Raw genomic sequence first — 13,601 nt, forward strand, 5'->3', positions numbered from 1 at the left:
CCTGCGGAGACTTGCAAAAATCAGAGCCCTCAGCTGCCACAGAATGACTCTCACTTTTCATTGGCTGATCCTCCCGGAGTCGAGCTCTTGGTTCATTTTCATTGGTCATCGCAGCTGTCACGTCCCTTCGCCACACCCACCTTCGGGTCGAGGCCCAATCAGCTCTGAGGTGGAATGATATACGGAGATTAGGGATGGAAGTTCACTCTCCCCAGCACAGTAGGGGGGAGAAGGAGGGAGGAGGGCTGCCCCTCCTTCCAGCACGAGGCCCCGCCCCTAAAGCCCGGCCCGGCCCCGCCCCTCCCGCCCGAGAGGGCGGGGACCGGGCGGCGGGCGCTGCCGCAGGAATATGCTGGAAGGCTGCGGGCTGGCGCCCCGGAGGTGCTGAAGGGACAGTTCCCGCCGGCGAACTTGCCCCGCAGAGGGCGGGTGTGGCGGCTCGGCCCCGGGAACGGGCGAGCCCCGGGAGCGATGGAGACCATCTGGATCTACCAGTTCCGCCTCATTGTGATCGGGGACTCCACGGTGGGCAAGTCGTGTCTGCTGCACCGCTTCACCCAGGGCCGCTTCCCGGGGCTGCGCTCCCCGGCCTGCGACCCCACGGTCGGCGTGGACTTCTTCTCCCGCCTGCTGGAGATCGAGCCGGGCAAGAGGATCAAGCTGCAGCTGTGGGACACGGCGGGACAGGAGCGGTTCAGGTAGGAGTCACCCCCACCCCGGGCGGGGGCCTGTGGGGGGGGAGGCCTGGGAAGGGGGGTGCCGCCTCCCGCTCCCCCCCCCCACCCCGGCCCTTCCCTCCCCAAAGTGCGCTCGCTCCATTTTCCCTTCCCCTTTCGCCCCTCCTCTTCCAGGGACGACTTCCTCCTCCGCAATTTCTCACTTCTCTCTTTGGCGCCCATTTTCTGCGCCCTCCCCCCTTTGGTCTCTTGGTTGCCCACCCGGGGTCCCCTCGACCTCCTCCCTCTTTGGCTCACTTCTTTCTGCCCCCGGCTTTGTGTTGGTTTGGTTTGTTGTTGGTTTGGTTTGGTGTGCGTTTGTTGGATTTTTTTTTCCTTTTGGTATCTGCCCTGGGGCTTGAACTCGCGGCCTGGGCGCTGTCCCTGAGCTGATTTTTTTTTCTTTTTTGCTCGAGGCTAATGCTCTACCACTTGGAGCCGCAGCTCCGCTTCCGGCTTTCTGCTGATTGCATTGGAGATGGAAAGAGTCTCTCGGACTTTTCTGCCCAGGATGGGCTTCGAACCTCCAGCCTCAGCTCTCAAATCTCCTGACTAATAAGGATGTACAGGCGTGGAGGGGCCCCTGCCCTTACCTTCCACCGCTCTCTTCCTCCCCTAAACTCTCCTTCACTCACCCTCCTCTCATGCCGCCTTCCTTCTTTCTGTCCTCCCCAGCGCTTCTTCTCCAGAGACTCCCCCCCCCCCTCCACCTCTGTGTGGCCGGGAGAGCGGTCAAGTAGGAGCCCCAGGTCGGGTCCCTGCTGGAGCTCATTAGGCAGGGTTCACAGGCTGCGGTGATAACCGAACCCCTCCCATCCCCCAGTGTGGAGCCTGACCCCTGACAGTGGATGCTGCAGGACAGCTAAATACAATATCAGGACATGCACACCGCTGAGGTGTGTGTGCTGCTGTGCATGCTGCATGGATGGAGTAATCTTTTCCAGTGTGTCAGCATGGGGGCTTTGTTGGAAAAAACAATTTCAGGAACTTTTCTTTTTCTTCTCTTTTTTTTTCTTTTTTTCCCCCCCATCGGTTGTGGGGCTTGAACTCTGGGCCTGGGCACTGCCCTTGAGCTCTTCAGCTCAAGGCTAGTGCTCTACCACTTGAGCCGCAGTGCCACTTCCGGTTTTTTGGTGATCTATTGGAGATAAGAGACCCATGGACTTTCCTGCCTGGGCTGGCTTTGAACTGCGATCGTTAGATCTCAGCCTCCTGAGTAGCTAGGATTACAGGCATGAGCCACAGACACCCAGCCAGGAACTTTTACTTTATGTTGCTTAACATTCTGGTGTGAGAACAGAAGGTAAATGAGTTTCATTTTCAATGTTCACTGGGGGAACTGAATGTCACAAAGACAACTCGTGATTTGTAAATTAAAAAAAAAAGTAAGGGACATAGTATGAATTCCTGAATATTTCACAATTTTGATGTATTGCAATGTTTTGTTTCCCCCAAATCCGCTTGTGCGGCAGAACTCAATTAAGAGAGCCCTTTGCATTCTGCAGTCAGTTCTGTGCTTGTGAAATACAGTACTCTGGGAGTGGACTTCCCAGACATGCTTCCCCTCACCCCAGGCAGCCTCTGTTCTGAATGAGATCAGCCTACATCTGAGGATGGCCCACATTCAAAGTTTTGGCTTGCATTCCCAGCTCCGACACTGATTCATGGAGATATGCAGGGAACTGCTTAGCTTGCTTGTACATTCATTTTCTTACTAATGAAGTTGGAAAGATGGCCAGGCCAGTCTTCAGAGAAGTGTTAAAGGTTATTGACTTGATTTATACAAATCAAATACAAATTCTGTCAAGGATTTTTCCCCTTCATTAATAAGCCTTCTTTTTCTCTTTTCTTTTCTTTTCTTTCTTTTTTTTTGCTGGGCCTGGGGCTTCAACTCTGGGCCTATGCGCTGTCCTTGAGCTTCTTGTTGCTCAAGGCTAGCGGTTGACCACTTGAGCCACTGTGCCATTTCTAGCATTTTCTGAGTAGTTTATTGGAGATAAGAGTCTCACAAACCTTCCTACTAGAGCTGGCAATGAAACACAATCAGATCTCAGCCTCTAGAGCAGCTACTCAGCTATTGTAAGACCCTTTATCTCCACAAAACTATTTAAAAAAAAAAAAAGCAGGAAATAGGGCTGCGGCTTAAATGGTAGAGTGCTAGCCTTGAGCCAAAGAAGCCTAGGTCCTGGGTTCAAGCCCCAGGACTGGCACGAAAAAAATCTATTTTGAATCATAGATATCTTTGCACAGTTTTTTTCCATAGCAAAGCTCTTGAAGATTCTTTACTACTATTAGGAAAAATATCATATCATGAAGCATTTGTGGGAAATATTTTCTTTGGAGGTTTATTCATGATTATACATAAGTTAGCAAAAGGGACATACATTATTTATTCCTTTGTGTGCTGGTACTGGACCTTGAACTCTTGCTTAGCTTTTTCCATCAAGGCTGGTACTCTAATGAGTCACAGCTCCATTTCTGGCCTTTTGCTGGTTATTTACAGATAAGAGTCTCTTGGACTTTTATGCTCGGGCTAGTTTTTTGTTTTTGTTTTTTTGTTTCTTGGGGGTTTTTTGGTTGGTCATGGGGCTTGAACTCTGGGCCTGGTTGCTGTCCCTCAGCTCTTCAGCTCAAGGTGGAATGCTCTACCACTTGAGCTACATCACCACTTCTGGTTTTGTGGTGGTTAATTGGAGATAAGAGTCTCACGGACTTTCCTGCCTAGGCTGGCTTTGAACAGCGATCCTCAAATCTCAGCCTCCTGAGTAGCTAGGATTACAGGCATGAGTCACCGGCACCCAGCTTGGGCTAGTTTTGAACCTCCATCCTCAAATCTCAGCCTAGAAGTGCAGGCATGAGCCACCCCTACTTTAGACAACCTGGGGATAGCTCAATGCCATAAACAAACAGAACAATAAAATAGCAAATAATAGTGATCACAATTAGTATCCATTTTCAGTGTTTAATATACTCTAGTACATGACAACTACTTGCATAGCATGAAAGAAGCAAAATCAGCCAGGTATGGTAGCTCATGCCTCTAATCCCAGCTTTGGGAGAGTGAGACAGGAGGACCAAAAGTTCAAGCCTGCCCAGGTTTTACAACAAGACTCAAAAAAATAACAAAGGTGCCAGGTGCTAATGGCTCAGACCTGTAATCCTAGCTACTCAGGACACTGACATCTGAGGATAGCAGTTTGAGGCCAGCCTGGCCATGAAAGTCCATGAGACTCTTATCTCCAATTAATCACCAGAAAACCAGAAGTATTGCTGTGGCTCAAAATGGTAGAGCACTAACTTTGTGCAGAAAAGCTCAGGAACAGAGCTTAGGCCCCGAGTTTTTTAAAAAAGGTAAGAAAATTACATTTTAGAAAGGAAAAATGTTAAATTTCCAAGTTAAAGAAACACATGCTTGCGCTGGGAAGGTGGCTTAGTGGTAGAGTGCTTGCCTTTTATGCATGAGACCCTAGGTTTCATTCCTCAGTACCACATAAGCAGAAAAAGCCAGAAGTGGCGCTGTGGCTCAAGTGGTAGAGTGCTAGCCTTGAGCTGAAGAGCTGAAGGACAGCGTCCAGGCCCAGAGTTCAGGCCCCACAACCCAAAAAAAGAAGAAAGAAAAAGAAAGAAAGGAAGAAAGGAAGGAAGGAAGGAAGGAAGGAAGGAAGGAAGGAAGGAAGGAAGGAAGGAAGGAAGGAAAAGAAAGAAAGAAAGAAAGAGAGAAAGAAAGAAAGAAAGAAAGAAAGAAAGAAAGAAAGAAAGAAAGAAAGAAAGAAAGAAAGAAAGAAAGAAAGAAAGAAAGAAAGAAAAGAAACTAAACCCACCCAGGCTTGGCCAGCTCATACCTATAACCCTAGCTACTCCAGAAGCAAAATTGGGAGGATTGTAGTTTAAAGCCAATAGGACAAAGGTAGGATGCAATCAATAGCCAAGCAGAGTAGGTCTCATCTACCATCCCAGCCACAGTGCAAGCATAAATAGGAGGAACACAATCCGGGTCAGCCTGGGAAAAGTCTCAATGCCAAAAACTACCAAGGAAATGAACACTTTGTTGTTGTTGTTATTGTTTTGCAAGTATTGGGGCTTGAACTCAGGGCCTGAGTTTTGTCTCTGAGCTTCTCTGTGCCCAAGGCTAGCACTCTACCATTTGAACCACAGCGACACATCTGCCTTTTTCTGTTTATGTGGTACTGAGTAATTGAACCCAGAGCTTCATCATGCTAGGCAAGCACTCTTCCACAAGGCCGCATTCACAACACCAGAAAAGGGTTTTTTTTTTTTTTTTTTTGGTCAGTCGTGGGGCTTGAACTCTGGGCTTGGGCACTGTCCCTGCACTCTTCAGCTCAAGGCAAGTGCTCTGCTGCTTGAGCCACAGCACTACTTCCTGTTTTCTAGTGGTTTTTATTGGAGATAAGAGTCTCACGGACTTTCCTGCCCCAGCTGGCTTTGAACCACGATCCTCAGATCTCAGCCTCCTGAGTAGCTAGGGTTACAAGCATGAGCCACCAGCGCTCGGCAGAAAAGGGTTTCTTGATCCAGTCCTTTCGGAAATGCTGGATCATTGCTGGATTTCTTGAGTTTCTCCCCATTCCCCACGCACATTACAAACAAGTGCTGTACCATAATGCCATACTCCTAGCCCTTCTTAGAGCTTTTGCTATGTTAACACACAGTGTAAAACTCCCAGATACAGTGTGGCCCAACCCAGACTCCTTTTGCAGAGAACATTTTGAAGTACTGCTTTTCTACAAAATGCACTTTGTCATCAGTGAGCATCTCTGTTCCACTACACCCTCGCTTCCTTGGTGCTCTGCTTTACCAGGGCCTACAGGCATGGGGCCAAGAAAGCACGGACTGAAGCTCTGAAACCTGAGCCCAAAGTCAGTATTTTCTAGGAAAATCTAGATAAGGCCATGGGCTGGTGGAGTTGGGCACCAGTGTGTGGGTATGTGAGGTGCTGGGGGCGTGAGCCTTGTTTCTCCAGTTCTACCCAGGGCCTGCTCCACATTGGAGCCTATAACTGAGACTTAGGCTTGGTGATGAATTTCCAGCCTGGCGAACTGGAAATAGCTAGGGAGCAGTGAGCATTCAGCAGTGAGCATTCAGATTGCACAGTCATTGGATGATGATGGTCAGGCATTTGGGGCCCTATCCAAGCTATAATCTTTTTCCACAAACGTAGTATCCTTTGCCAAAGAGCACATTGCTATTCTGGAGTGGATCCTGTAATGGTGTAATGGAAGCCTCCCTGGGCTCCATGGAACATCCTGGTCTGCTCTAGACACTTTAGGCCAGTGCCATTAGATCTGATGGCCCAAGTGGCAAAGTTGCTTGCATTATAGCTTAGATTAGCCCAAGATGTACTCTTGCTTTCAGCCCTATTAAAGCTGGGAGCCTTTTAGGTCTCCTGCTTAATGGATCGTAGAAGCACAGCATACTATACAAGTTCCCTCTAAAGTTCGGAAATATCCACCAAGAATTACCCATCTTTCTTCTTGGTGGGTGTGGGGGGGAGGAGCATGATACTATGACTCATCTTTGGTTTCATCAGCCTGCTCCCGATTAGAAGAAACTTGCCAGAGATGGTTTATTCTCATGGCATAAGTCGAATGTCGAATGTTGATGGATTTCTAAATATTTAATTCATTTACTGTTTTCTATAACTGATTAGCTTTTAGCCACTCAGTGGCCTTGGTGTAAATGACTACATTACTAATAGTTCTGGACAGCTTTTCTTTTTGGAGTGTTGTTATCTCTTTCTCTCACATTTTTTTGCTCTCTGTCATTTCTCTTCTTTCCCCACTGGCTTTGTATATGAATAAAACAAGTCAGCCACATATGGGATCATTACAATGCATTGAAGGGGAAAGAGTAATAGAGGGGGTAAATATGATCAAAGTATATTATATGGAAGTATCACTCCCCCTCCCCGCCCCCCACCACACTGTACAATTAATATGGGCTAATAAAAATGCAGGGAAAAGATCCACCAGTAGATGGCAGTGTGCCCCTTTTGTGAGGATTCATTATCCAAGCTACACAAGAGATGTCCTGAGTGTTCCTAACTGCTAGACACTTGGAAACTACTGGGTAGGGCTGGGTGGTGGTACATACTTGTAATCCCACCTACACAGGAGGAGGAAGTAAGAGGATCGAGCTCCAAGACCAGCCTGAGCAAAAAGTATGAGACCCTGTCTGAAAATTAAAGCAAAAGGGGCTAGGAAGGTGGCTCAAATAGAGTGGCCATGATTTCAAACACCTGTACCCTTGTCTAATCTTCCAGAATGCCTATTTTAACCACAGGGGTATAATTATTCCTTCAGATATATATGGGTCATGGGGCTTGAACTCAGGGCCTGGGCATTGTCCCTAAGCTTCTTTTGCTCAAGCCTAGTACTCTACCACTTTGAGCCACAGCTCCATTTCCAGTGTTTTAGGTGGATAATTGTAAATAAGAGTCTCACGGCCTTTCCTGCCCAGGCTGGCTCTGAACTGCAATCCAGCTAAGACTCTGCATATATGGCTTATACATTGGTGCTGGTGCTCCATTATTTGAAGGAGGGCAAAATAACATGTCCTTTACAACCTTTTTTATCTTTATTTTTCAGATCCATAACTCGGTCTTACTACCGCAACTCAGTTGGGGGATTTTTAGTATTCGACATTACTAATCGGCGCTCTTTTGAACACGTGAAAGATTGGTTGGAAGAAGCAAAATTGTATGTACAGCCATTTCAAATTGTATTTCTCCTGGTGGGACATAAATGTGACTTAGCTTCACAGCGTCAAGTTACAAGAGAGGAGGCAGAAAAACTGTCTGCGGACTGTGGAATGAAGTACATTGAAACGTCAGCTAAGGATGCTACAAATGTTGAGGAATCCTTCACTCTCCTGACCAGAGACATCTATGAACTTGTTAAAAAGGGAGAGATTTGTATTCAGGATGGCTGGGAAGGGGTAAGAAGTGGTTTTGTTCCAAATACTGTGCATTCTTCAGAAGAGGCGGTAAAGCCCAGGAAAGAGTGTTTCTGTTGACTTCAGCCATGCCAAAGAACTGAGTGTAGATGGGTATCATCGCAGTGTGAATGCCAACATTAACCACAGAATGACACAGTGAAAGCATCTAAGAAGTGATAAGCCTGCCTGCAATGATGCTGTGTATAAGTGGTTAGCTTCACGGCACTCTGCTTATTTGTTACCCTACTGGATAGGGTCATTTGTGAAATTACCACGCAAAGCAGTCAACATTTTCTTGAAACCCAAATGTCTATGTAATTACCTCCATTCTCACTTTGCTAGCATGTAGCAGACCTTAGTGTCCAGACACGTCGATATTACGCACTTTTCTTGACAGTTATTACTCACTTTTCTTGACAGTTCTAAATGGGTTTTTGTACACATATAGTCTGATTAAAAACATTTTTATCAGGAGTTAACATTTTCTTGAATTACTTATTACTCTATAGTCAAGTGCATTTAGAAGCAGTACATACTTCACTTGCAAAGTAAACAATCTCAGAATTATTAGCTATGGCTGAAATATCAGATCCTTTTTAAGGTACCAGGTTTGCCATTAGAAATACTTTTTAAAAAAACTTTTATCTGATTGTAATTGTATGTGGGGAGTGTGTATGTGTGTTGTGTGTATGTGTGTGTCAGTCCTGGGTCTTGAACTTAGGAACTGGGCACTGTCCTGGAGCTTTTTTTTTTTGCCAGTCCTGGGGCTTGAACTCAAGGCCTGGGCACTGTCTCTACCACTTAAGCCACAGTGCCACTTGTGGCTTTTTCTATTTATGTGGTTCTGAGGAGTTGAACCCAGGGCTTCGTGTATGTTAGATAAGCACTCTACCACTAAGCTTTTTTGTTAAGGCTAGTGCTCTGCCACTTGAGCCACAGGTCTACTTCTGGGGTTTTTTTTGATGATTTTTTTGTAGATAAGAATTTAATGGGCTTTCCTGCCCAGGCTTCAAACCATAATCTTCAGATCTCAGCTTCCTGAGTAGCTAGGATTACAGGTTTGAGCCACTAGATCCTGGCTGAATATAAGTTTTATATTCTTTTTCTCTGATTTATTGCTCCTGAAATTTGTATGTTTTATAAGAGATGTTAGGTTTCAAACAAACAAATAAAAATATATATATATATATTTTGGTGGGTTGTGGGCCTTGAACTCTGGGCCTGGTTGCTGTCCTTCAGCTATTCAGCTCAAGGTGAGCACTCTACCACTTGAGCCACAGCGCCACTTCTGGTTTTCTGATGGTTTATTGGAGATCAGAGTCTCACGGACTTTCCTGCCCGGGTTGGTTCTGAACCTCCATCCTCAGATCTCAGTCTTCTGAGTACCTAGGATTACAGGTGTGAGCCAGTGCCCGGCTTCAAACAGAATATTTTAAGCAAATATTTGTATCAACAAAATGAAAGACACTCAATGGTCCTTCATTTTCATAGTATACTACATTTAGACAAGAAAAACAAATTTATGTATATACTGACATTTCAAAGAAAGGACCCAATTTACCTTGAACTTGTCAAAATTATGGATTAAGTATGGTGTTTTTTACTTACATCATTTCTTTTTTCCCCCCACTCGTGGGGCTTGAACTCTGGGCCTGGGCGCTGTCCTTCACTCTTCAGCTCAAGGCGAACCCTCTACTGCTTGAGCCACAGCGCCACTTCCAGTTTTCTAATGGTTTATTGGAGGTAAGAGTCTCTTGGACTTTACTGCTCGGGCTGGCTTTGAACTGTGATCCTCAGATTTCAGCCTCCTGAGTAGCTAGGATTACAGGAGTGAGCCACCAGCTCCCGACACATCATTTCTTTTCCAAATAAATTTCCAAATTTTCCACTTCCATGTACAAGAAGAGTATGGAAAAAGGTTTCTTTTTTCCATTTATTTTATTTTATTTATTTTTTGCCAGTCCTGGGGCTTGAACTCAGGGCTTGGGCACCGCCCCTGAGCTTTTTGTTGTTGTTGTTCAAGGCTAGCACTCTACCACTTGAGCCACAGTACCACTTCCAGCATTTTCTCTGTATGTGGTACTGAAGAATTGAGCCCAGGATTTCATGGATACTAGGCAGGCTCTAAGGCACCTTCCCAGCCCAAAAGGGTTTTTCTTGACAAGGAAAACTGAATGCTTATTATATTTAGTTATTCCCTTTTGCCTTGACAATCTTATCAGTACAAGGGAAGACAGACTAAGCTACTCAGAAGGCTGAGATCTGAAGATCACAGTTCAAAGCCAACCTCCATCAAGAAAGTCTGTGAAATTATCATCAACAAACCACCAAAAAAAGCTGGCATTAGAGCTGTAGCACAAGTGGTAGAGTGCTACCTTTGAGTAAAAAGAAACTCAGGGTCAGTGCCCACACCCTGAATTCAAATCCCAGGACTGGCACAAACAAGAAAAAAGAAAAGAAAATGACTTCCAAGAGTCCTATTTTTAACTTACTGATTGAACTTTCCTTGAAAGGGACATTTTAATGATAATGATAAATATTTTATAGCATATTTGTCTATTCTGTTCCGGAAGCTATTCCTAATCCAAGGTGGGTACACAATGAAGCTGCCTTTTTGGAATCATAAGATTTTTATTGTTAAAATTATAGTTACTTTGTCAGTATCAAAGTGGTATAGTAGACAATAGACTATTCTGCAAGAAGTCAGAAAATTTGGTTCCTAGCCTGTCTTTGCCCTACTAATTTTTGGTCCTGAAGAAGTTGCTTAGTCTTTCTCTATCATTTTTTCCTCATCTGTAAAATGAGACGGGTGACCTCATTTATTGAATTTCTTGGAATTCCTTTGAGAATCAAGTGAATCCTGGGAAAAAAAGAGAAAGTTTTTAAAGAAAGCATTAGACAACTCCTATGCATTCTGTGGCATTTCCAGTGGACAGGAATAATGTGTCCTCATGTTCTTTTTTTTTTTTTTTTTTTTTTTTTTTGGGTCCCGTCGTGGGGCCTGAACTCTGGACCTGGGTGCTGTCCCTCAGCTCTTCAGCTCAAGGCTAGTGCTCTACCGCTTGAGCCACAGCGCCACTTCCGGCTTTTTTTTCTTTTTGCTTATGTGGTGCTGAGGAATCGAACTCTGGGCCTCAGGCATGCAGGGCAAGTGCTCTACCACTGAGCCACCTTCCCAACCCCCTCATGTTCTTTTATGCTAAGGAAGCAGAAGGAGGTGTGTTTTCACGGACCCAGGGATTTACCTTGTGCCCTTGTACTCTGAACCCTGGCTTCCAACGCAGAACGGATAGAGAAGGAAGTCCCAGGTGAATTAACCCAATCAAAAAGTCACCTTTAAGCAAGAGGAAGGGGGAGTGCCTGTGGCCTATACCAGTCATCCTAGCTACTCAGGAGGCTGAGATCTGAGGATCACGGTTCAAAGCCACCCAGGGAGAAACATCCCCATGAGACTCCAATTAACCACTCAAAAATCAGAAGTGGCACTGTGGCTCAAAGTGGTAGAACACTAGCTTTGGGCAAAAAGTGCTCAGGGACAGGAAATGCCCAGGCCCTGAGTTCAAACCCCATGGCCAACAAAAAAAAAAAAGAAGAAGAAGAAGTCATATTTGAATGTGGTTTTGTGCATCTCCAAGTAGATATTTAATTGTATTTTCAGATACTTGTACATTTTCTAGGTTCATGTATTTTTTAATAGTGCTTATAAAGAGAATATAAATTATATGTCATGACAAAAGTTTAGAAAATTTATATTGTCAACATCTTTTATATCTTTAGGCTAATTTCACTCTTCGCATGGTAACTAACAAGATGAAAAAATACCTGTCCCTCAGAATGTGAAGTGATTTACTTTTACTGTGATGCTTTTAAATGTTCTATTGCAGTCTTTTATCAGTCCAAAATGGCTTAGCCGCAAATGCTGAACAACTAACAGCAATTTAAAGTATAGCCACCTGTGCCTATTTGTGATGTTAAGTAGCTGAGATATAGTTTTGCCTTCAGTGGATACTTATAATAATGTTAATGCTGGATGAAGACTAATGTGTGGGCTGTAGGATAGGAAGTGTTCCAACATTTAGAACAGAAGTAAGAAGGAACTAGAAGAAACCAGTGGGAAGGAAGAAAAAGTTGATACTTGAATGAGTAGAAGCTAGCCTGGAACTCTAGTCTGCTAATGCCTTGGTTACCAAATTCTGTGTGTGTGTGTGTGTGTGTGTGTGTGTGTGTGTATGTGTGTGTGTGTGTGTGAGAGAGAGAGAGAGAGAGAGAGAGAGAGAGAGAGAGAGAGAGAGAGGAAAGTACATTGAGGGATGTGAAAGAAAAGGGTAAATATAATAATATATAAAATTAGGCTAAATCACTTTTATATTATAGAGGAGCTATTTGTGGTAGAACAACAGTACAATGAATGTTCACTTCAAATACCCGAATGCTTAAACAAGATTGCCAAACATCCGTATACCATTAGCCAGGGGTTCTCATTCATGGACACATTTTAAAATAGCTGATCTACTTTTTTACCCATTATCATAGAAAAATGTGGATAATAATGCCAAAATAATAAGAAATATTTGCTCCAGGCAAAACCTTTTTGGCCAACTTTCTTAGAAGTCAGATATACTTGTTTTATGTTAAAATTACTCCATTGAAAATTTATTTAAAGTTTAACTGTCTTTAAATGGAAGAATTTAAAACTAAAAAATTATGTAGCTAGTTACCAAATTTTTTTGGGGGGGGGTCCAGTCGTGGGGCCTGAACTCTGGGCCTGGGCACTGTCCCTCAGCTCTTCAGCTCAAGGCTAGCACTCTACCACTTGAGCCACAGCACCACTTCCGGCTTTTTTCTTTTTGCTTATGTGGTGCTGAGGAATCGAACCCAGGGCCTCAGGCATGCAAGGCAAGCACTCTACCACTGAGCCAACTTCCCAGCCCCTTGTTACCAAATATTTTGTCAATGTAATTTTTTGAAACAAGAGAAAACTGTCCCATTTATAATAAAATTTGTCCCAACAGAATTTCCTCCCACTGAGCTACAAAAACACTTTCAGTCAATGCCGTGATATGACTAATAATTAATTCAATGGTAAGTTTAAACCAAAAGGTTTTTAATCACTATGCTTGCTTTTTATTTTTTTATTTTTTATTTTTTATTGTAAAGATACTATACAGAGGGTTACAGTTACATGAGTGAGGTAATGAGTATACTTCCACTTCCTCTTGAACATTGTTACCCCCTCCATTGTTTTCCCCCTACCATCCCCTCCCTCCCTCCCTTCCCCAAGGTTCTTTTTTTTTTTTTTTTTTTTTGATTGTGATTAAGTGATTACTTAATTTCCGGAAATTCACAGTATTGTGGAATAATGATGCTCATTTAAAGTCACAAGTTCATTCTAACTTTCCTGGAGCAAATTGTCTATCACAGTCTGTAATATATAACGGTGCTCATATGTTATATACCATATATGTGATCAGCAGCATGGGGATATTTAGTAGTGGTTCAACCAGATGAGTGGGAGTTCTTTGTTTCTTAAGTCCTGTTAGTTTTGTCATATCACCTAACATTTTGGATTCATCATCCACTTATCAGGGAGACCATGTACTGTTTGTCTCTTCGTTCTTGGCTTACCTCGCTCAACATGATTCCTTCTAGCTCCATCCATTTCCCTGCAAATGCCATTATTTTGTCATTTCTAATGGCTGCATAATATTCCATTGTGTATAGATACCACAATTTTTGGATCCATTCATCTGTGGTGGGGCATCTAGGTTGTTTCCATATCCTAGCTATTGCGAACAGTGCTGCAATAAACATGGAGGTGCACGTGTCCTTGTATATTGGTTCCTGTTGTTCAGGGTAGATGCCTAGAAGTGGTATGACTGGGTCGTAAGGGAGGTCAATCTTTAGCTTTCTAAGGACCCTCCAGACTGCTTT

General features: G+C 44.1%; 1 protein-coding gene across 1 annotated transcript; it reads left to right on the forward strand.

The window, feature by feature from the left end:
• The first annotated feature begins 389 nt into the window (after positions 1–389).
• LOC138821389 (ras-related protein Rab-39A) lies at positions 390–8,103 on the forward strand. The gene is made up of 2 exons (XM_070013589.1): positions 390–698; positions 7,322–8,103. Exons 1-2 carry the CDS (start codon positions 472–474, stop codon positions 7,746–7,748), a joined length of 654 nt encoding a protein of 217 aa, XP_069869690.1. The 5' UTR covers positions 390–471; the 3' UTR covers positions 7,749–8,103.
• The last annotated feature ends 5,498 nt before the right edge of the window (positions 8,104–13,601 follow it).

The sequence above is a fragment of the Dipodomys merriami genome, unplaced genomic scaffold (genome assembly GCF_024711535.1).
Source record: "Dipodomys merriami isolate MVZ:Mamm:240054 unplaced genomic scaffold, mDipMer1.0.p SCAF_91, whole genome shotgun sequence".
Classification (NCBI taxonomy): Eukaryota; Metazoa; Chordata; class Mammalia; order Rodentia; family Heteromyidae; genus Dipodomys; species Dipodomys merriami.